This window comes from Dermacentor variabilis, chromosome 2 (assembly GCF_050947875.1).
Source record: "Dermacentor variabilis isolate Ectoservices chromosome 2, ASM5094787v1, whole genome shotgun sequence".
Classification (NCBI taxonomy): domain Eukaryota; kingdom Metazoa; phylum Arthropoda; class Arachnida; order Ixodida; family Ixodidae; genus Dermacentor; species Dermacentor variabilis.
Window position 1 is genome coordinate 268,380,800 of NC_134569.1, and position 24,731 is coordinate 268,405,530.

At 46.3% G+C, this 24,731-nt stretch overlaps 1 protein-coding gene across 1 annotated transcript in view; it reads right to left on the reverse strand.

Moving 5' to 3' along the window:
• The window catches only part of LOC142571267 (uncharacterized), a 213,498-nt gene extending 210,933 nt beyond the window's left edge, over nt 1-2,565 (reverse strand). The window contains exon 1 of the mRNA XM_075679505.1: nt 2,478-2,565. Within this exon, the coding sequence (XP_075535620.1) occupies nt 2,478-2,544 (67 nt within the window). The 5' untranslated portion in view covers nt 2,545-2,565. The remainder of the gene's footprint in view (nt 1-2,477) is intronic.
• Nucleotides 2,566-24,731: the final 22,166 nt, after the last annotated feature.

The following is a 24,731-nucleotide window of genomic DNA, read 5'->3' on the forward strand; positions in this document are numbered from 1 at the left end:
GCTGGCGCTACGGTTGGTTTTGCTATGTTGGGGACTTCCTATGTTAAATTTGACTAATATGAGTTTAGTATTCGGCGAATAGTGATACATTTAATCAAAGATCTCTGTTGTCATAATTTATTTCGTGACCATTGCAATCATTGCCTTGTGATCACTGCGCTACTGGGCAAGTGGTTGCACTTTCACTGTGTTAATGTTCTTCCCGAAGGTTAGCCCGGTGCACGATTGGTGACGAGTGGTGGCGTGTGTTAAGCACGAGGTCGCGGGATTGAATCCCGGCCAGGGCGGCTGCATTTTCCATCTTATCGTTTTTCAGTTGTTTTTCGATTTAGGGAATGAAGTTTGCCTGGGGGCGAAATGCAAAAGCACCCATGGATTTACATTTAGGGCACGGTAAGGAACCCTGGCTGATCAAGATTTCCGGAGACTCCCATTACGGCGCACCTCATAACGAAATTGTGGTTTTGGCACGTAAAACCCACTAGTTAAATTTTTTTACTGTGGCATCGGTGAAATACTTGAGGCCAAAGCGCTCGTGTCTGCTCTCACCGGCATTGAAATCTTGCGCGATGACGATGAATGGTTTGTCGGCGTACTTAACCTTCCCGAAGATATTCACCATAAACCTTTCGGTCGTGACACGTCGCGCACAAAATTTCTTGCTCTACGTCTTCAAAGGAGATACACTGCCGCAACGCACCGGCTGTAACTTGACGCTGTAGCTCGTCACGCATGCCGCCGATCGTAGCCAAGTCTCCGGCAAGCCAAGGATGGTCCCACACGATCGGTGGACAGAGACAATTACGTTTTATTATGGCGTGGCTACGCCAATCACGGCGCGCACTCTAGTGCGCCGCATATGTCGCCGTCGAAGAGCGCGTGCAGCGGGAGACAGACGGCGTTCGTGGCGAGGAGTATACACAACTTGGGAGAGAGGCGATGGCACTGGAGAGGAGCATGTATAGTTCTATGTCCACGGAGATGAGATCCACGAGAACCTATCATAGCCAACTTCGCTGTAAAACTAAACGAGTTCTGACAGCACTGGTATGAAGAATAGATCTGGGCAATAAGAAGCGCGCACAGCAGGTCACAGAAGCTAGACAACAATCTAAAGAGTGCCTACCTTGTCATTATTGGAGCTGACAAAGTACACATTACGTTTTGTAAATTATTGAAAGTAGTTAAAATCTTGAAGGAGAGCGATGGGTACGCCATAGTATTCAAAGTCCGACTAGCAGGTGACACGCAGCTTGGGGAGACTTCTTTGTCCTCTGGAACTGTGTAAGTGACATTGTCGGCGGTAGAAGATGTTGAAAATCGCGCGGCGCACCGAAGAGGATGAAGAAAGAGATGGGCTCGCGACCGGCATAATGTTGATATTAGGCTTGTCACGTTGAAATCGCCATGTGTGGACGGCTTAGCGCTCTTCGTCGATAAAGCCGGCAGAGGTGTCCTTTTCCACAGAGGCACTACAGAAAAAGACTAAATTACGGGTTTTAGGTGCCCAAACCACGATTGTATTATGAGGCACACCGTAGTGCGGGACTCCGGATTAATTTTAATCAACTGGGGTTCATTAATGTGCACCTCAATCTAAGTCCACAGGGGTTTTTTTGCATTTCACCCCCAATTATATGCGGCCGCCGTGGCCGAGATTTGATCCCGCGGCCTCGTGCTTAGCAGCGCGACACCAAATCTACTAAGCGACCACCAAGGGTCTACTGATAAAGATTTACTAAATAAGTGTTACCTGAGAAAATCTTCTTTTAAAGTTTTATGTTGCTATTTTTGTGGTAAGAGTGCGTGAATCTTAAAGCCTCGTTGCGCCGATGGATTCAATGATGCACAATGAAGCGCTCGTTTTCAGAGAAACCTTGTCACTGCAAAAGTCCGCCACTCTTTTATGCCATTTAGCTATAAGCGGCATGAAAGAGAAGCGGAATTTTGCAGTGACACGGTTTATATGAAAGCGAGCACTTCTGAGTGCGTCATTCAATTCATAGGCGGAACGGGGCTATAAGATTTGCGCACTGCAGTTTATGCAGAACTACACATGGTAATGCCGGTACCGGAATCTAACGATGCGTTGCTCTTGTTCGATAATATTTTACCGCAAGCAGACACGGACACATTTCGCATACCAACACGTTCGACACACAGCATTGTTGTCCAGCGAACATGCCGCACATATAGCTGCCATGGAGATTGACCGAAAATCGGGAGATTATTCCAAGATGCATTAGTGAAGCCTAGTCCTCATACTTGAATGCGATCTGGCCTGTGCAAACAGTAGGTTTTCTCTTCTGCTTCTACGAGAACAGCCGAGGAGCGGTGGTGTTTTCTGGCCTTAAACCATATTGGCTCTCTTGCATAACGGCGCAATTGAGTGATACGCGGGCGAGGACTATCACACGCTTAAAATAGCTGCCGGACTGAGGCAGAGCGGTTCGCGCGCGATCGATGTGTCAGCTTACCTCGTTGCCCGTCGCACTGTAGGAGTGAAGCAGTCAGAAGGAGAGCGGCGATGATGGCGTTCCTCATCGTGAACCCTGCTTGTGCCTGCTGTCTTCGGCTGGGGAGCGGCGAGAAATACCAAGCCATGTGGCGCTGCAATCGCTAACGTGCCGGGTAAGGCAAGCGCCTTCATGTATGCTTGCCGAAAGTGTTAAACCAACAAGATAGAAAGGGGAAATCTGTTGGTGACATGCTCACAACGAGACGCGCTAAAAGATAAGTTTAGGCCTCCTGCCAAGGACGCTGATACCTAATCCTCTGCTCTGAGAAATCGCTCAAGCGCTGGGTCAGGCCATACTCTTGGGAACTGACATGAGGCCGTCTCACGGAAAAGTTTAGAACGTGCAAAACATTGGAGCAATCTAACGACTCTTCTCACTGCTCATCCGACATTTGCCAAAATTGTCAAATCCACGTGTGTCGCAGGCCACGTACTGCGGCCGAGTAGGCAACAAAGGACAAGGCCCCAAGTACAGAGTATCAGGACTAAATTAGAGCATCTATCCTGTATCGTTATATAAAGAGCGGGTACCTCCTATCACTGAAGGAGGAGACATGACACACTAATGACGTCAGCTTTGAAGAGACACCCAAAAGAAGCGCAAAATCCGTTAAGTCTGATCCTTTGAAAAGCTATATTCATAATTTTTGCGACAGCCGGTTCATATTAGAAAAGAAAATGAAGATAAAAGCTCAGTTTTCGGAATTTCGCGCCGCTTAGTCCGCGTGATGTCACGGATTTTAAAGCATTTTTTTGCTAGGGCCGTGTTGCCTCAGCAAAAGTTGTCGAAACTTGCTGTTCAATTTTTGGTTCCCTTTGAACACAAAGCAGTTCATGTTTACCGATAAACAATCACTAGGCCTTAGCAGACAATGCCGTCCAAATCCATCACGTCACCGCGTGCTGGCGTGGCGGCTTGCAAAGGCGCCGCCGACACCAACTTTTGCAAGCTCGCCAAACTCGCGGTAGGACCAGTGGTTTTGCTGCCACGAACGGGCGATTTTCTATTCTGTTTACAGTCCCTTTCCTTTTACCTCTTCCATTTAGACATTTTAATGATCATTTTGTTTCGACATCGAAGAGCGGCACCTATCCAATGGCACTTGCCTAGTAGCCCTTCTTGGAAACGAAGAAGTTCATTGAGGAGCGGCGCATGCCAAGTTTAGTTGCCAAGTTTTTTTTTGTTACTTTATTGTACCCTCAAGACCGAAGTATACACACGGGGATGGGTAAGAAACATATACATAAGTAAATAACAAAGCAGGAAAAGGTGGTTAGTTATTACGACAAAATTGATTACTTCGCTGTATCCAGGAGTGATGATGTCTGATATGGCGGAAAGAAACTTTGAGTCGTCCATGATTATGACAACTGTGCCGGGAAGGCGGTTGCCTTTCTGAGAGTTTCCAGGAATAAATGAATTGTGGCAGGTTCTAGTGTGGAATAGAACTATTCCAATCTTCTGGCAATGATTAATGCGAGAGGAAATGTAGGTAGGAGATGATATCATATTATCGCGCAAGTAGGAACTGTGGAAATATAATTCATCAAATAAAGCAAGGCGAAAGCATTTACGTCGGGCTGAGAAAGGGGCAAGTAGCAAAAAGTTTTTCAAGGGAGTTACGCTTTTTGTGCGGCTATTGTTGCTATAAATGAAACGCACGGCATTCTTTTAGATTAGCTTAAGTGATTGAATAAAGGGTTTCGAGGGGCGGGTCCCAGATGGATGAGGCGTATTTTATGTTGCTCCTAATAAGTACTCACGTATGGAGCAGAAACCTGGAGGCTTACGAAATTGGTTCTACTTAAATTGAGGACGACACAACGAGCTATGGAAAGAAGAATCATAGGGGTAACGTTAAGGGATAAGAAAAGAGCAGATTGGGTGAGGGAACAAACGCGAATTAATGACATCTTAACTGAAAACAAGGAAAAGAAAGGGGCATGGGCAGGACATGTAATGAGGAGGGAAGATAAACGATGGTAATTAAGGGTTACGGACTGGATTCCAAGGGAAGGGAAGCGTAGCAGGGGGCGGCAGAAGGTTAGGTGGCCGGATCAGATTAAGAAGTTTGCAGGGACAACACGGCCACAATTAGTACATGACCGGGGTAGTTGGAGAAGTGCGGGAGAGGCCGGTGCCCTACAGTGGGCGTAACTAGGATGATGATGATGATTAATAAGCGTTTTGTATAAGAATAATTATAATGATGTAGGAGCAGAAGAAAATATTCAGTGAATATATTCTAGCATGGGGGGGGGCGGTTGGTATTGTTAATTACATTATCGATGTGCAACGACTAGGTATTTATAGGAGGTTATGGCTTCTAGGGGAGTGTCAATAAGGTAATAGTTCGGCGGAGAAGTGTTGCTGTAGGTGATACGCATAACTTACCGTTTAGTTACGTTAGGTTGCCTTAACCATACGTCACACCAGTTAGAGATAACGTTTATATCGTCTTGTAAGAAATTGTTATTATATTTGTCTGAGTTCACGCAGGATAAAACAGTCATCTGCGAAAAGGTGAATATTGAAAAAAACATCATTGTGGAAATCGTTAATGCAAATAAAGAAGAGAAGAGGGCCAATAACTGATCGTTGGGGCACACCGGAGTCCATGGGATTAAATGGAGGCATATGGTTATTTGTCACAACATACTGGGACCGATTAAGGAGAAAATGTTCAAGTCATGCAAACAGGTTAGGACGAAGTTTACTAAGTTTAAATAGGAGCAATTTATGACACAGATTGACGATGGCCTTGGCGAAATAAAAAAAATCAGTCTGCGAGTCAACCTTTGTCGAGAATAACGTCACGTGGTGGTGACGTTAAGAACACAGTAGCAATACTGTGAAAGGCAAAACCAGATTTTCTTGGGCGAACTTGTGCCCACAAAACAGGCTACACTTATAGCACAACGAGAGCGGCGAACACAGTCGGCGATCGTCGAAAAATCTATCAGCGGGTGAAGCGCGTCGGCTTTTATAGATCAGTCGTCGAATGATCCAGATTAACCGATGGGACCCGCGTGTCTTCCACAAAGTTCTACACTATTCGCGTCGCGCATGCATGCAATCAGATTACACAAGTTGCGGTGAAAGACAGTGTACAGAACCATCGATAACATTCCAGAGATTTCTTTTACATGCAGGCGCGCCCTGCGCTGCGCGATAACATTTGTTAGGCGGCCAAACGTGGTCGCCCGATAAAGATAAGTACACGTGTCAATAAGATGAAGGCTGTGAGTAAAAGAAGGAAGTTGACTTTCGCAAGACAAGATTTTCGGAAACCATGTCGTGCTTTTGTGAAAAAACGAAGTATTGTCTTAGAGCTTTGCTTAATGTAAATACGAGATATGTTGAAGAGACTTGCAAGGGGTGCTCGTGAGGGAAAGGGGGCTATAACTGAGGGCGAATTTTCGCTACCGGACTTGTGAAGTTGGACCACCTTCACGACTTTCCAATCTGCTGGGAGCTGATGGGTTTCTAAAGATTGTTCAAGAATTCTTCAAAGTAGAAGAAATAAATAAACAACCGTATTTTTCAGAAATTTCGCGTTAAACATATCAGCACCAGGACTTGATGACAACTTCGTATATTTATTACATTTTCGACCCCAAGAGGCTCAATAATAATTCTACATGCGTGAGGTATTTGATTGCTTGAACGAGGTGCGTGCGCGCAATCGCTCGAGAAAACAGGAAAAAGAACGAACTGGACTCGCGCTGTGTATCTAACCGGTCAGCGCTGCAACCGTTGTAGTAAATGTAACCTCTGTGTAACCTATGATGTTGCTCGTCTTACTGACTCATCCTTCACGTAACATTGTGGTGGAGGTTGAACGTTGCCCGTCCTCGCCACGGAGCTCCGAAGCGGCCGTACCATCGTCTTCTCAGCGGTGGCTTCCGATGGAACCGCCCCGTCGCCACCTACACCTGCGGCGCCAACCACAACGTGCGTCACGGTTCCTAGTCTTCGTGATCCTGGGACATTCTCCGCCCAAAATGACGTTTACGTCGACGACAGGCTCAGCATGTATGAGCGTGTTTGCCTAAGCCACCACTGGGACCCTACTACCAAGCTTGCCAATGAGGTGTTTGATCTGGACGGGACACCGCGTGCCTGGTTTCGTACCCATGAGATCGAGCTTTCCCACAGGGACATTTTCAAAAAGATGCTTCGTGACATATTTGGCAACCCGTCAGATCGCCAACAGGCTGCGCGAAAAGATCTTGCATTCGTGTCCAGTCATCGACCGAATTGTATGTCTCTTACATACAGGAAGTGCCAGCGCTCGGTCGGAAAGTCGACCAGCACAAGATCGAGGTTGACAAGGTGGACCATATCCTAAAACGCATCGCGGACGACGCCTTCAATTTGCTCGTCTACAACGACGTTTCTGCCGTCGACGCCCTCGTTAAAGAATGCCGCTGCTTCGAGGAAGCCAAAAGCCACTGCGTCGTCCCACAGTTTTCCCGGCTCCCAGGCACCCCTTGCCACGTCCGCTTGCTCCACACTCACCGCCACACGACCATTTGAAGAGAACGTCACACGTATCGTTCGCCGTGAGATTGAAGCGGTGAGTCCGGCCCTCCTTCATCCACGATCCCCTGACGGTACCTTAGACAAAGCGGCCCACACTATTTCCGTTATTCAAGCAGTTGTGCGGCCAGAAATTGCAAACTTTGGCATCCCTACCCCCTGCTCTTTCTCCCAACCTGATTCCGCACCCATTCCCAGGCCCGCAACCGGTAATGACCAGTATTTCGCTCCCAGACCAGGCAATCGTGCTGAATGGCGAACCGCAGAAGAGAAAGCGATCTGCTTTCGCTGCCACCGCGTTGGTCATGTATCCCGCCACTGCCGCACCACCTGGATGGAGCTCTAGATACTTGGCAGGAGTGGTGATAGGTTAGCAAGAGAACTTTTGGAGGCATATCACATTAAAAAGAGAGGCGCGAGTTGTATTAGTGACACGTCTGTTTTTCTGTTTGAAAACGAGTTGCAACTGTTAAAAACGTCACTGGAATCGCTCTAGGCAACACTGATGTACGCATAGCCATTTGTTCCTTCTCCCTGCCCTGCTGTAAGAATAAAATCAGTTGACGTTCAGCGCTCAATCTGTCTTTTCGTACTCTTCCTTCCCAAGTCTTTATTTTCCTTTTTTGGCGCAACAATGTATTCTTTAGATCCCAACCAACTCGCCCAGCAACAAGTTCTACTCAGCTCATTCTCTGCTCCTCGCCCATACGCAGACGCTCGCCGTTAATCACCTCGCCGTCTGTACCCTACTTTCGATGGCCCTGACAGCCGCTCCTCCGTGCGATCGCCGTCGCCTCAACGCCGTTGTTCCCAACCTCGCCGCTTTTCCTCGATAAACTGACGGAGGGAAAACTAGGCCATGCAACTCTTGGAGGTAGTGCTGAATTGTGTCCGTCCTGTCCAAATCCTCCGTTGACGCTCCTCACCAACACGAACCTGATTGAAGTAGATGTAGATGGTGTTCCGTTGACGGAATTCATTGATACTGGAGCCCAAATGCCCATAATGAGCGCTAACCTATGTCGTCGCCTCAAAAACGTGCTTACGCTAGCCATCACTCGAACCGTACGCGTCGCCAATGGCGCCACTCTTGCCGCAAGGGGTATGTGCACTGCTCGCGTAGGAATTGCTGGCCACGAAGTTCCAGTCCTGTTCACCGTGCTGACCAGTTGCCCTCATGACTTAATCTTCGGGTTCGATTTTCTGACGACCCCTGCCCTCATCGACTGTTCCACCGGTACGCTGTGCCCCGAGCTTCCTCTTCTTTCAGATGTTCGGCCCGAACAACCGAACGCCCTCTGCGCTACAGCATTTGTTCGCTTACCGCCAAAAGCCATAACCTTCGCCGAATTGGCTTCAAGGGCAACCGTGCCTGATGGCGACTGTGCCATCGCACCTATTCGTTTTCTCCTCCGGGCGTGCGACACCTTTGTGCCACACTGCGTCTTAATCCTTGCCGCAAATGGGATGTGTCTCCCCGTTATCAATTTTGACTTGATGAAACAAGTGTTACCTGAAGGCATAGCGGTGGCCACGCTCCGGTCAGTGACAGACGACCACGTCACTGCTTTGCAGCCGACGCGTCTCCAGATCCTCCTAATTGCCCGCAGGATGCCTTGAACCTCAACCGCCCACTACGTCCCATGGTCGCTTCGGACCTCGCACCTCACCGAGCAGCCGCACTATATCGCCTTTTCTTTCATACCGCGACACATTTGACACTGACAATCGACCACATGGTCAGACGTCCTTTGTTAGACATCGGAGAAACACTGGTGATACTGTTCCCATTCATCACCGACCGTATCGCGTGTTACCGGCAGAGTGGCAAGTTATTCAGCTGGAACTAAACAAGAAAGAAGAATGATAGGTGTAACGTTAAGGGATACGAAAAGAGAAGATTGGGTTAGGGAACAAACGCGAGTTAATAATATCTTAGTTGAAATCAAGAAAAAGAAATGGGGGGAGGGGGGCATGGGCCGGACATGTAATGAGGAGCGAAGGTAACCGATGGTCATTAAGGGTTACGGACTGGATCCCAAGGGAAGGGAAGCGTAGCAGGGGGCAGCAGAAAGTTAGGTGGGCGGATGAGATTAAGAAGTTTGCAGGGATGGCATGGCCACAATTAGTACATGACCGGGGTTGTTGGAGAAGTATGGGAGAGGCCTGTGCCCTGCAGTGGGCGTAACCAGACTGATGATGATGATGAAACAAGATGCTCGCCAGAGGCATTGTTGAGCACTCGACGAGTCCTTTGGCGTCGTCGGTCGTGCTCGTCAAAAAGAATCATGGCACGTGGCGTTTCTGCGTTGATTACCGCCACCTAAATCGTATTTACCAAAACGGACGTTTATCCTGTACCACGAATCGACGACGCTGTTGAATGTCGTCACGGTGCCAAATACTTTTCGTCCATCCACCTTCGATCTGCTTATTCGCAGACTTCCGTCGATAAGAACGACCAAGAAAAGACCACTTTCGTCACTCCAGATGGCCTCTACCCATTCAAGGCTATGCCGTTCGGTTTATGCAATGCCCCCACCACGTTCGAACGGATGATTGACTCTCTGTTTCAAGGTTTGAAATGTTCAACTTGCCTTTGTTACCTCGACGACGTCCTTGTGTTTTCTCCTACATTTGAGACGTACCTAGACAGTGTCGCAGCTATCCTCGACGTCTTCCGCAAGGCTGGGCTCCAATTAAACTCATCGAAGTACCACTTCGGGTGCCGGCAGATTAGAGTGCTAGGCCATCTCGTCGATGCCTCCGGATTACAACCCGACGGGGAGAAGGTTCGAGCAGTAACGGCTTTTCCTGTACCTCAGTCTGTCAGAGATGCCCGGAGATTTGTGGGGGTCTGTTCTTATTTCCCACGGTTCGTGAAAGAGTTCACAGCATCCAGAAGAGGGTTATAGCGCCGAAAAAAAAAACACAACACACAGCAAGCGAGACGGGATAGGCGCAGTGCGCAGTGCAGTGCGCCTTTCCGGTCGCGCCTGCTGTGTGTTGTGTTTTTTCGGCGCTATAACGCTCTTCTGGAAACATGCACCAACTAGCCCCCCAACAAGTATTACTGAGTTCACAGCAATCGCTCAACCAATCACTGGGCTTCTGAAGCAAGACAGACCTTTTACATGGAGTTCCCCTCACCCTGCCGCATTTTCACGTCTTATCGTGATTCTCACCAATCCACCGGCTTTGGCCCACTTTGACCAGTCCGCACCTACAGAGGTCCGAACCAATGCAAGTGGTTATGGGATCGGCGCCATTTCATCGCAACGCCGACACGGACACGACCGCGTTATAGGCTACGCTAGCCGACTTCTGACAACTGCAAAGGGCAACTATTCCATGACCGAGCGCGAATGTCTTGCTCTCGTCTGGGCCGTTCCAAATTTCGGCCCATATTTATATGGCAAGATCTTTTGAGTAATCATACACCATCATGCGCTCTGTTGGCTTTCGTCGCTCAAGGATCCTACTGGCCGGCTCGGTCGTTGGGCCCTCCGACTGCAAGAATATCCCTACACAGTTACTTACAAGTCACGACGCCAACACCAGCACGCAGATGGCCTCTCCCGCTACCCAGTCGAAGACACGGCCTCTACGTCTGATACTCATACCAACGCCTGTGTTCTCTCTGTTTTTCCACTGCTCCATGTCACCGACGAGCAGCGCCGTGACCCGTCCTTGCGTATGATCATTCACCGCCTGGAATTGTCACTTTCCGACAGTTCCCTTGGCTTATTCATATTTCAAGATGGCGTATTCTACGGCTACATCATTCACCCCGACGGCGCTGCATTACTCCTTCTGATCCCTAAACACTTTTGCTCGGCTGTTCTCTGCGAACTTCACGACGTCCCCACTGCCGGTCACATGGGTGTGTCACTTACGTATGACCGGATACACCGACGTTTCTTTTGGCCAGGGCTTGGTCACTCCGTTCGAGGATACGTAGCTGCGTTTGAGAAATGCCAGCGATGCAAGATACTACCGACGATACCTGCTGGGTACCTTCAACCACTCGACATTCTGCGAAATCATTCTTTCAGGTTGGCTTGGACTTACTTGGCCCTTTCCCTCTTTCTACCTCTGGGAACAGGTGGATTGCTGTGGCCATGGATCACGCCACGCACTATGCCATCACCCGAGCAATTCCTACAAGCTGCGCCACAGATGTCGCTGATTTTATTCTAGGTGACGTGATTTTACTACATGGAGCTCCGCGCCAACTTCCAACAGACCATGGCCGGACATTCCCATCAAAAGTTATCGCTGACGTCCTGGAGTCCTGTGCCACGAAGCATCAGCTATCCACATCATACCATGTGCAAACAAATCGCCTCACGGAGCTTCTCAATCGCAATCTCACAGACATGCTCGCAAAATATGTCTCTTCAGACCACACTGACTGGGACCTCGCTCTACCATTTGTCACATTTGTTTATAATTCCTCGCTCCACAACACCACTGGTTATTCCCCATTTTTCCTTCTGTTCGGCCGAGAACCAGCACTGCCCCTCGACACAACCCTCCCTGTTCACGCGGCACCAACCAGTGCATATGCACTTGACACCATCGCCCGCGGTGCCCACGCAAGGGAAATCGCCAGTGACTGCCTTCTGAATTCCCAAAAGAGTCAAAGTACGACCGCCGACACCGAGACGTGCACTTCCCGCCCGGTTCTTTGGTGCTTCTATGGTCTCTGTCTCGTCAGGTCGGCCTGTCAGAAAAACTGATGTCTCATCACAAAGGACCATACCGACTGCTTCGTGCCGTGACTCCCGACCTCTACGAGATTGCCCCTGACGCCCTATCTGCTTCCCAGTCCAGCGATATCGTGCACGTTACACGACTGAAGCAGTATCACCCTCCCAGTGATGACAGAAGCTCCGGGACGTCGCTTCTGCCACTGGGGGATTATGCTGCACGCGTGTGGTGTTTGACTGTTTGAACGAGGCGCATGGGCGCCATCACTCGAGAAAAACGGAGGACTGGGCTCGCGTTGTGAATCTAACCAGTCAGCGATGCAACAGCTGTTGTATATGTAACCTGTAGATAGTTGCTCGTCTTACTGACTCGTCATTCGCGTAATAATAGCAAAGTACATAGGTGGGTGCAACAATGAAGGGTTGGAAGCAGAGGGTCAGTACATGCGACAAAGTTGATATAGAGCACACAATTCAGAACATGGGGACATACATTATCAGTCACCGGTGAACCGACGCAACCAATCAGCGTGACCGAATTATCTTTGGAAAGATGAATAACACACGAAAACCTTTAGGGTCATTTGCACGATTTGTGGGCAAACTGCCTACTTGGAATGCCTTTTTGACAAGTTTTGTTGCCTCTCTGTAAGCACTGTTCGCCTTCTTATAAGCATCCCATTTTGATGACAGTGCACTCTTCTTCTCTATTCGATACAGTCGTTTTTTTCCGGTTGAAAAGCATTTGGACCTTGGAGGTTGAACCAAGGAATCTTAACATTGTGGGACATTACACTAGGCGTAATAAACTTGTCAGTAAGCTCACGTATTCTATTTTTTTAAAACGGCCCAGTTCTCATCAACAGTGCGATCATCCAATTGGCGTAGGAATGTATCAAGAAAATTAGTTATCTCAATATTATTAGCGTAAGAATTTGCCCTATTATGGTGGTAAATTAATTTTTTTCGACAACAGGCTTGAACACAGGAGATATGCTGAACGAAAACCGCAGGTAATCGCTTAAGCCCGCCAAGCATGAAACATTGGTAGCTATGTCAGGATGAGAGCATAAGATTAAGTCAAGGAGGTTAGCAGCGCTGTTTGAGCAGCGCTGCTAACTAGCTGATTGCAATACTAAATTTGATGGGGAAAACAAAGAGCAGAAAGTCGTGACTTTGTGAAGGAAATGGATAACAGTGTGGAGGATCAGTAGTCCAGCATATGTTGGGGAAGTTGAAATACCGCAATATTATAATGGGGTTTAAAGGATGCCGCATAGTAAGGGTGTTATTAAGCACATCGTGAAGCTCAGTGGTGAAAGTATATGGGTAGGATAGAATGCAGTAGCAAACAACAATCGTAATTTTACGGTAACCAATATAAACGCAAACGTACACAACTTTCATGTTACAGTGAATGTGGACTTGATGACATTGAAGGGACTGGGAAATAGCGAGTAGTACGGCTCCGTCTTGCCGCGCGGTGCGATCGCAACTGAAGATATGAAATCGAGACAAGTCAAAGATTCGACAATCTTGCACATCAGGCTGTAGCCACGTTTCAGTTAATGGAATAATACCAGCATCACAGCTATCGATGAGCGAGTCAAGTTCATCGCGTTTGCAAAACACGCTTCTAATGTTGGCAACAAGCGCGGAGGCTTGTGGTGTTAAAGATAGGCCATGGCCCGTCGCACAATGCTATGTAGTAGGGTGATGACGCAGATTGTCAGGTACGCTTGCGTGATCTGGAACGCCACTTTTAACTCGCCTAAGGCTGTCACTTGTTGGATCATACATGAAACATTGCTTATCAATGAAAAGCTTGGTAAAACATTGTTTGAATGAGGGGGATTAGGATGGATTTTGCCAAATTTGAGAAGCTTCTTTCTAGCGAGCCTTGTCGCAAGCGAGAAGTCCTCAGATACCAAAGTGTTACTATCTTTAAGCTGGCTGCGCGACGAAAGTATGATCTTCTTAATTTAAAGTTTGATAGTTTCATTGTAACCGGACGACACTTCGTATTTGAAGAAGTCCCGATTCGATGCGGCCGTTCAGTTGAGTTTGGTGGCAAGGCATTTCCCATCGCTGATGACAGGGCATGGTTAGTTTTCTGTTCAGCTTGCAGCCATGACTCAATGGAATCAGGTATGCCGTAAAAACCACGTTAATGCACCTTGATCTGTCTTCCAAGTCGTCTAAGCGCGAAACAATGACGACCTGCTGCTTTTACAACCCCTCAGAGCTTTCTGGAATTACGGCGAAATCATTGCACACAGTGTCTAGTGCTTCAGATTTATTTTCAAGTGATTCAAGACAGCCGAAAATATCAGTTAGTTTGCTTTAAATTGCGTTTTGGCTACTTTTCACTTCCTTCATATTTGATTTCAACACGGACTGACTTTTAGTAAGCTTGACTGTCGTTTCTTTATGTCTTTAAGCAATAATAAGACGATGCTCGTCTGATCAGACTGTGATTCGGGAACAATACTCGAGGCAGAGTCATCTAGAGCCAACTGCTGCACCCTTGGAAGCCCCGGGTTTTCCTCGACATCACTGCCTTGCAACAACAACAGCGCCACGTTGAGACAATCACACACAGAAGCGTACAAGACAAGTGGGCATGCGAGCAGCGAAAATGAGCGATTATCACTCCATTCAGCCTAGAGAGTCAAATTGCTAGGCATATGTCGAGCGAACAAAACTTACGCATGAGGCATAGTGCAACGAGTGCTGCTCACATGTCCCTTGAAGGAGTCGCTAATCAGCAAGCTTTATATGAATGGGCTGGGAAAGGGCGGTAAATCAGCTGGTGCCGTCGTCCTAGAAGCGATGAGGTATTCGCCTAGCGGTACATTCAGAAAGGACGGAAGATGATGAAAACCACATGAGCGGGTGAGGGGATCTTGACGATCTCAGATGGCATCAACGCAGACGCCCGCGGTAGGGCAGATGTGGACGGGCGCAGAAGGTGAAGCAAAGGCCAGGATAATAATAATAATAATAACAATAATAATAATAATAATAATAATAATAATAATAATAATAATAATAATAATAATAATAATAATAATAATAATAATAATAATAATAATAATAATAATAATAATAATAATAATAATAATAATAATAATTATTATTATTATTATTATTATTATTATTATTATTATTATTATTATTATTATTATTATTATTTTAAGGTTAGAATTTCAAGGTTGGAAGAGGGGGAGAAGTCCTTGTCGTAACGCCGGCATATAAATCGGATAGCTTTCTTTTGGACGGAGTCGAATTTTTTATCAGACTTCAGGTATGGATTCCAAATGGTACACCTGTAATCCAAGCTGGGCTGCAATAGGGTTTTATAAGTAAGCAATTTCACTTGTTTAGGGGCTGAGCGGAGACAATGCTTTAGGTAGCCTAGACGTGCTGGAGCTAAGAACAGGTTTCTTCAATATGTTTGGACCAGGATAAATAGTGTGTGAATAGAATGACAATGTACTTATATTTAGAAACATTTCCTAGAGGAATACCATTGCAGCAATAAGTAAGACGCGATTGCATAGTAATTGCCGAGAAGGAGATTGAGACAGTTTTGCGTAAATGGATGTTCACGTGCCACTTGTTACAAAAGGTACAAAAGTTGGAAAATTTATTGTTCAACAAGGCGTGATCTTCGTCATTGTACGATAGATGACACGGTCATCGATGCCAATAGAGATTTTGGTCGGTATCATATTCTTAGGCAGGTCATTTATATAAGGGAGGAAGAGAAGCGGGCCAAAAACTGATCCATGCGGAACACCAGAGGTAACGGCCACCGCAAGCGATCTTGCAGAATGGAAACAAACGTATTGCCATCTATCTGACAAAAAACTTGAGATCCATGTAACCAGGCTAGGATTATTTTAAATACTATTTAGTTTACGCAAAAGCTTGGAATGTACAACTGTATCAAAGGCTTTCGAAAAGTCTACGAATATGGCATCAGTTTGAAGGCCTAGGTCAGGTGCGTGGCAGATGTCATGAGCAAATTCGGAAGTTTCCGTAATGTTGCTGAGACACTGAGAAATCAACACTGGAAGACTGTTAAAATATTGTTGGCCTAGCGAAACTCACTAATATGTTTGTAGATGACATGTTCTAAACGTTTACTTTAACTAGAGGCAAAGGAAATCGGTCTGTAGTTGGATAGGTCTTGTTTACTTCAGTGTTGAGCGAAGGTAATACTTTCACAACTTTCCAGCCTCATGGAACGGAACTCGTTTGCAAGGATTTATCAACTATTACTGCAAGAAGCCTTCTGGACCAGAGAGCATAGCGTACGAGAAAGGTATTGTGAATGTTATCTGAACCGCAACCCTTTTAGTATCTAGGTTTAAAACTAAGTTTAAGACACTCGACATAGATACACTTAGGTTATTAATAGCTAGCCATGATTATGAACTGAAAGGAGTGATTTCAAGGTTGCCTGCCGATAAGACTGACTGAATATAAGAGTTGAAAGCAGTCGCTTTAATATTAGGATCATTAGTCGAAACATCGTTTATTATATAAGATTGAGAATTTGTTTTACCAGGCGACATCACACCCCAAAATTTTTTTATGATTTGACTTTATCAAACTAGGTAAACTGATGGCGTAGAAGAAATCTCTGGCTGCTTTAGTATTTAGTCGAAATTCATCCGTAGTATTCGTAAACAGTGTGGTTACAAGAGTACCAGCGTTGCGCTTTTGTCGCTTATGTCTAGCAAGGTGGCAATAAAGGCAAAGGATCTCTCCGTCATCCATGGCAAGTCAATGTTTCTTATTTTTTGGTTTTGAGTGGAACAAAGGGGCTGGCGCATGCGCGTACGGCGGCATAGAAAAACTCAACCAAACTATTAACACCGTCGTAGATACTACGGCGCTCGAAATCTGCGAAAGCATCATTAGTAAAATTACCGATAGACTGGTCATCAGCTTGTGTGAAATCATAAATGTTGCGAAAAGCAAATTTAGCTTTAGGAACAGGAACAATAATAATAACTAGTACCGCTTTGTGGTCAGGAATCCCGTCCACAACTTCACACGTATATTTGTCTTGAACATTCCCGCTAAGAAATACAAGGCCCAGAATAGGGTGGCTTCTGGTATTCTCGGTGACAATTTGTTTTTGGTTACATAATAGGGCAATTCTAGAAAAACTGGCCACTTTTTAAACGCAATGCCTCATCACTTCGAGCGTACCGGAATCTTGGAAGAACGCTAACATAATCCTAATCCATTAGAAAAGGGACGCCAAAGACTTGAAAACTTATAGACCGATCAGCTAACTATGTGTTGCCCACAAAATATTTACTAAGGTAATCGCAAATAGAATGAGGAGCACCTTAGACTTCTGTCAACCAAAGGACAAGGCATGATTCCGTAAAGGCTACGCAACAAAAGACAATATTCACACTATCAATCAGGTGATAGAATGGTATGGTATGGTATGGTAAAACTTTAATGAAGTCCTGCAGATCATGAGTCTTAACGAAGCGGGCCACTCCCACGTGGGAACTGGAAGGCCGAGCCTCTCGGCCGCATCGTGGGCCTGCTGGACAGCCCAGAGTTGGTCAGCCAGAAGAGGGCTGCGGAGAACCGCCTCCCGTCTGGCCGAGCTGTTAGCGATGATATAGCGTGACCGGGCACACCGCCAGAGCATATGGCCTAACGTGGCGATATCTCCACAATCGTGGCGTATAGCGTTGGTGTAAGTATCCGGATACATTTTATGTAAGCGCGACGGATTCGGATAGGTATTCGTTGGTAGTAGACGGAGCGTTAATGCTCGAGCTCTATTGAGGCGCGCATGAGGAGCAAAGTAGGTTCTACGGCTGAGATAGTAGTGTTTAGTAATCTCGTTGTAGGTGGAGGGCGTGTCCCTGTTCTCTGGGCAGTCGGCTTCCGATTGGTCGAGGGTAGCGCGGTGGGCAAGTTCACGCGCAGCCCCGTGAGCTGACTCGTTGAGGTTGAGCACCCTTTATTTGACACTGATGTGCCGGAAACCAATAAATGAAGTGGTGCGTGATTGCTTTGCCCCCAATAAGTCTGAGGGCCTGTTGGGAAACGGTGCCTTTTTCAAATGCTCTGACTGCAGATCTTGAATCACTATAGATGAAATCCCGTGAGCTATTCAGCAGGGCTAGTGCAATAGCCATTTGTTCAGCTATTTTGGAGTCCCTCGTCCGAAACGAAACAGCATTGGGGTTACCTTGCCGACCATCAACAGAGACGACGGCGAACACCCGACGTCCCTTAAAAGAAGCGGCATTCACAAAGTTGACCTGTCGCTGATCACTGTGTATTTGCCTAAGGAGGTTGGCCGCCCTTGCCCTCCTTCTACCGCGATTATGATCGGGGTGCATGTTCCTAGGTATTGGCGCCACCGTAATTTTCTCACGAATCGACGGAGGAACGTCAGAGAACTCCTCCGCAACTCTATCGAGGTGATATCCGAGTTCCTGCAAGATGGACCTCCCTGCCTTCGTTGTTGTGAGGCGAGTTAGCTGTTGTGCGCGCTCCTGGGCCTATGCAATCGCTTCAAGAGTGTTATGAATGCCAAGCTGCATTAAGCGCTCTGTACAAGTGTATACGGGTAACCCGAGAACCCACTTGGTAATCTTCCTAAGCTGTGCATTCAATTTATCTCGCTCTGCCTGTTTCCATCGATGCATGGCTTCCACGTATCTAAAGTGGCACAGAACGAAGGCATGTATTAATGGAATGAAGTTATCATCCTTGAGTCCATGATGCCGATTTGATACCCTCCGAACTAAACGAACATCACTTTCAGTTTTAGCAATTAGCTTGCGTATAGTCTTGCCATTTGTACCCCCTGACTCAACGATAAAGCCCAAGACTTTGATTGAATCGACTCTGGGTATACGGCAACCGTCTCTTGTATATAAGTTAATGTCGCTGTCTTCTAACGATGTCCATCCCTTGGGCCTTGGACCGCGCTTCTTGGGACTATACAGCAAAGCTTCCGACTACAAGGGGGAGCAACTGAAACCGGTGGGTTCGAGATAGGTTTGAATAGTGTCTATTGCCTCCTCTAAGGCTCCCTCAACCTGACCGTCATTGCCTCCTGTGCACCATATAGTTATATCGTCAGCATACATAGTGTGTTTGATGCCTTCAATCTCGAGAAGATTTCTGCTTAGATCAACCATGGCTATATTGAATAAACAGGGGGAAATGACTGACCCCTTCGGGGTGCACCTCTCACCAAGTTCCAGCAGTTGTGATTCGAGATCGGCCACCCGGAGAGTAGCCTTCCTATCCGAGAGGAACGATCAACCATAGTTATAAAATCTCTCACCTAGATAGAGCCGAGATATCGAGGCTAGGATATACGAATGTAGAACGTTGTCGAAGGCCGTCTCAAGATCAAGCCCCAAAACAGGATACAGGTGATAGAATGTGCGGAATATAACCAACCCTTATGTATAGTTTCATTGATTATGAGAAAGCGTTTGATTCAGTCGAAACCTCAGCAGTCATGGAGGCATTACGGAATTAGGGTGTAGACGAGTCGTATGTAAAAATACTGAAAGTTATCTGTAGCAGCTCCAGAGCCACTGTAGTCTTCCATAAAGAAAGCAGCAAAATCCTAATAAAGAAAGGCATCAGGCAGGCGGAGAGAGAGAGAGAGAGAGAGGGGAGGGCTCTTTATTAGAAAAACAGAGACTTTTGCCGGCGCGTATATAACCGCTGGCATGCTATTCTGCATAGGAATGGGGATTGGGATTAAACGATTCCAGAAGAGAGTGGGAGAAAAAGAGGATAAAAATAAATATGAAATGTCCGAGTGGACCTGATACTAATATTTACAGGTGACCTGGCGGGTAAATTTAGGAATTTGTATAGGAAGTGTGTATATTTAAAGCTTTCCTATTAGACCAATTTCTGTCAGGTATTTGCACAATAAATCCAAAACCCGTCGCTGTATTGAAGGGCCGGGCATCGGACCTAAGATGCTCGGTAACGTTAATGGTTCGTGGCAAATCATGTCCATTTGGTGCTCAAAAAATTGTCTCTCGTCGAAGTACGCGGGGCATTCCAGTAATATGTGCTCAATTGTCTCTAAGTTGCGACAGTTATCATATGATCTCTCCAATGATATTCACAGGGTGTTTACAGCAGGTATTCAGAGACCTGGATTGGGAAGAATTGGGGATAAAAGTTAATGGGGAATACATTAGTAACTTGCAACTCTCTTATGATATTGCCTTACTTAGTAACACAGGGGATCAATTGCAATGCACGCTAACTGATCTGCAGAGGCAAAGCAGAAGCATGGGTGTACAAATTAATCTGCAGAAAACTAAAGCAACGCTTAGCAGTCTCAGAAGAGAAAAGCAGTGAGGCACTGGAAGTGGGAAGGGAATACATCTACTAAGCACAGGTAGTGATCGCAGATCCGGAACATGAGAATGAAATAATCAGAAGAATAAGAATGGGCTGGTGCGCGTTTGGCAGGCATTCTCAGATCATGAGCAGCAGGTTGCCATTATACCCCAAGTGAAAAGTGTCTAACAGCTGTTTCTTACCAGTACTCACGTACGGGGCAGAAACCTGGGCTTCCAGGTTTCTCCAGGAAAAGGATTCTACTTAAGTTGAGGACGACGCAACGAGCTATGGAAAGAAGAATGATAGGTGTAACGTTAACGGATAAGAAAAGAGCAAATTGGGTGAAGGAACAAACGCGAGTTAATGACATATTAGTTGAAATCAAGAAAAAGAAATAGGCATTGGCAGGACATGTAATGAGGAGGGAAGATAACCGATGGTCGTTAAGGGTTACGGACTGGATTCCAAGGGAAAGGAAGCGTATTTATGTATTTATTTATTTATTTATTTCACTACTCTCAGGGCCAGAGGCATTACAGAGAGGAGGGGCATAAGAAATCGGCGGCAGTTTTCTTAAATTAGTTGACGTCGGTGATGGCAGCCATGAAGGCAGGGAGGTAGTTCCAGTCATTTCCAGTTCGAGGAATAAATGAATTTATACAAAGGCTAGTTCGGCATTGCGGTATTCGTACCTTGAAGTTGTGGTCAGTGCGTGAGGATATATAAGATGGAGAGAGGAGTAAGTTATCTTTGAGAATAGGGTTGGTATAATAAATTATGTGAAAAAGACATAAGCGAAAATATTTATGGCGCAGAGAAAGAACGGGAAGACCAAGTGCAGATTGCATTGCAGATACGCTCGCTGTTCGGGAATAATTTGAAACAATGAAACGGGCGGAGCGGTTTTGAACAGACTCTAAAGCGTTAATTAAGGTTATCTGATTAGGATCCCAAATGGAGCAAGCATATTCTAGTTTAGGTCTGATTGACGTCCTATATAGATGGAGCTTAACGGTGCAGTTAGAAGCTATGAAATGGCGCCGTAGGAATCCGAGCGTGCGGTTAGCCCGGTTATATATGTAGTTGACGTGCATTTTCCAGGACAGATTGTGTGTTAAGTGAATACCCAGGTATTTGTTCGATGAGACGGATGATAACAGAGTGTTATTAAGAAGATAGAGAGGGAGTATTCATGAGGATGGCTGGAGAGACGCAGGTAGCAGGGAATGGCAGAAAGTTAGGTGGGCGGATAAAATTAAGAAGTTTGCAGGGACAACAAGGCCACAATTAGTACATGACCGGGGTATTTGGAGAAGTATGGGAGAGGCCTTTGCGCTGCAGTAGGCGTAACCAGGCGGCTGATGATGATGATGATGACAGGGCAATATTTATTAGTCATTTACCGAGTGAAACGCAACCAGTGGTAGACCAGGATTGCAACGAGATGCATGGCGCATTAAAATGGCCGTGTAGAACTACGTTGAAACATGTCAGGTAATGAGGAAATGTTTCTAGGGAGTACAGTTACTCAACATCAGACTCCAGAGGGCGATAAATTACACCGATAAGGACAGAGAAGTTGCCAAGAGACACTTTACACCACATAGTTTCTACTTCATTAGGGCCACAGAGAATCAAAAAGGTAAGATCGGACCGCAAGAACAGAGCTACACCCCAACCTCTTTTGTGTGTTCTGTCGCAGCGCACAACGGTAAAGGCAGGTGGGGTAACTTCAGCATCAAAAATGTCATGGTGTAACCACGTCTCGGTAACACCGATAATGTAAAGAGCACTAACAGCGTTCGAGTGGACAAAATGAGGAAACTTATTACCAAGGCTTTTGTCATTCAAATTCAGAGTTTTAAAGTCATCATGCCGCATTTTCTGTCGTCACTGTGTACCATCCGAAGTGGACTTGGGGGAAGAATAAGAAGAACGAGTTGAAGCAGTGGTAAGGGCGTTAATATTGTGATCACAGTCATAGCCGATGTTGTCGGTGTACACATAAACAAACTTTATACGCACATCGTTGCCATTTGTTCTGTGGGAGGCATTTGCGTCCCACAGTTTCCTGCGAATGGATCGCACACGAGCGGAACCATCTTCACCAATGCGCATGTCCCAGTTCTTAAGTTTGTGACCATTCTTTAATACTTCTATCTTATCGCGAAAATAGAGCAACTTAAGAATTATCGGACTTGTATGTCCCTGCTGGAATCTTCCAATGCTGTGGCATCTTTCAATCTTGTGACAACTGATCTATAGCTTTTCTGCGAAAAACGCAGCAAGGCTGCTTAGCCGTAAACTATTGTTTTCTTCAGGATGTTCAGGAAGTAGGAACACGATAAGATTATTTTGGCGGAAGCGGTTTTCATGATCATCATTCTCGTCAAAAAGTTTGTTGACCGTGTTACTTAGGGACAAGAATACATTGAAATGCTCGGCAGGGGGAGTAATAACATCACTGGGTTTAGAGTACAGAGAAGATTCAAGGGTAGTCATCACAGAAACAAGGGCAGTCACCTTGACTTCCTTACTCTAGGAAGCTGTTTCCAAGGCGGCCACTTCTGCCAACAGAGAACGGGCCTTCTGCGTAAACGATGACATTTTAGATCGAAAATCTGCAGTGGCATCTCAGTTAGGTCACGAGGATTCGAGAGCAGCAACCCGACATTCTAAGTTTTGAAACCGAGAACTGACATTCTGAGGGAGAGCAGAGATGTCAAAAGTCATTGTTATTTTCGGAAGTTTCGTCTGATGAATTTCCGGCTAATCGGGTAGCTGAGCTGGTCCCCGGTGCTTTATTCTTGTGGCCAGGGTTGAGTTCAACGCCCGCGCTTAAATACAGACTATTAACACAATGCATAAGTCCTGACGTCCAAAGCCGTGACGCTGTGGGCGTGCAAACAGCAGCAAAAGAAGTCTTCGGGAGGAGATGAACATGCGTTTTCAGGAAAGCATACCTGCGTGAAAAATAGGCAACTGTTCAGCATCGTGCATGCGCTGCTTTCCAGACGCCCACTGAAGATTTGAGGCACCAGTGTCGCCTTTATAGCTTCGGCCGCTGACGTCACGGGCGAAACATCCAGTAAGGTTGGTGGACCTAATCAAACGATGAAGGTGCGCTGCTGCGTATGGGCCACCAGTGCAATAGCGGATAAGCCAGAACTATCATCCACGTGGCAGATAGACCAGTCCACGCACGAGGCGGCCAGGTCCCAAGCAATCATGTGCTAGACGGTTGAGGTAACGGTGGCCAGTGGTACTTCAAAGAGACGGGGCACATGGAACTCGGGAACGATTACGGTGAGGAAAGCCAGACACTGCGTGGAAAATAGGCAGCGGTTGAAATTTGTGCATGCGTTGCTGTCCAGACGCCCATGGTGGCAAATGGTTGATTGAAGCAGGTGATGACGACATCGTCTATTACTGATGGACATGAATGCAGTCTTTGAGGTAGAAAGTATAAGTCCTATGCGGGCACACCAGCCTGACGTTTTGTCAAGGGCAATCTGGAGGCCATCCTGCTGGCGTTGTAGGTATGCATGCAGTGTCGACACAGTCATGTCGTCCACTTATAGAAGAACGAATGTATTTCGAATACTGGCGAAGGGGGGCTGCCATGCGAGGGGCAATAGGGCAATGTTAAACAGTGTCGGAGCCAGCAACGAGCTCTGCGGTACATCCCGCTTCGAAACAGAATGTCCAGTTCTTTCCTTCCCGACTCGGATACAGAAGGTGCGGCGTAACAAAAACAACATCATATGGTCACAGACGCGCAGTGGCAGTTGGAGCTATTGCATTATGCGAATGATCGCGGAACAGCTAACATTGTTGTAATCTTTATGGTCATCCAATGGTGTGGAGGGCTCGAATGCTCCTTGTTCTTGCTCCCACAAACGCCGTGGACATCAAATAATCTAGGCCGTGCGCAAGTGCGATCTAAAGACCAATCTGGGCTGGATGGCATCAGGCATGATTTTGCGACCACCAGGATATTATTATTTTAAAATACTGTTGGCCGTTTAACAGGGAGGGTAGAGCAAATTTGAGCATAGCGTAAAAAATGTAAACACCTTACAAGCGTAAATAAAACATGAAGCAATGAATGTTGGAAATACAATGCAAAACAAATAACGAAATACAAATCCAATTTTCTGGCTAAGAAATACATGTTTGTAACATTGTGACAGTGAAATCGGAAACAGCATAAAAGAAAGACTACTGTATGTATTTCTAGAATAGTGTGACAACGTTTGTACGACACTACTAAAATTCAATTTCATAAAAGGTTTTTAACGCGTTCCTCAAAGATTTTAATGCTACTGGGCTGCAAAACAGACGCCTGCAAACTGTGCCACTCCTTAATAGTTCGCAGAAAAAATGAATAAGCGTACATGTCGAGATATGCTTTTGGAAACGAGAACATGCAATGATTGCTTGACCTGACGCATCTAGCCTGCCTGGGAGACAGATAGGGTGTGGTTTCAATATTGAAGTGGCCTTTTGATAACAAAAAGAAAGAAATTTAAGTCTAGCCAACTTCCGCTGTTGAGCCAGTGCAGGCAAATCAAGCAACCGA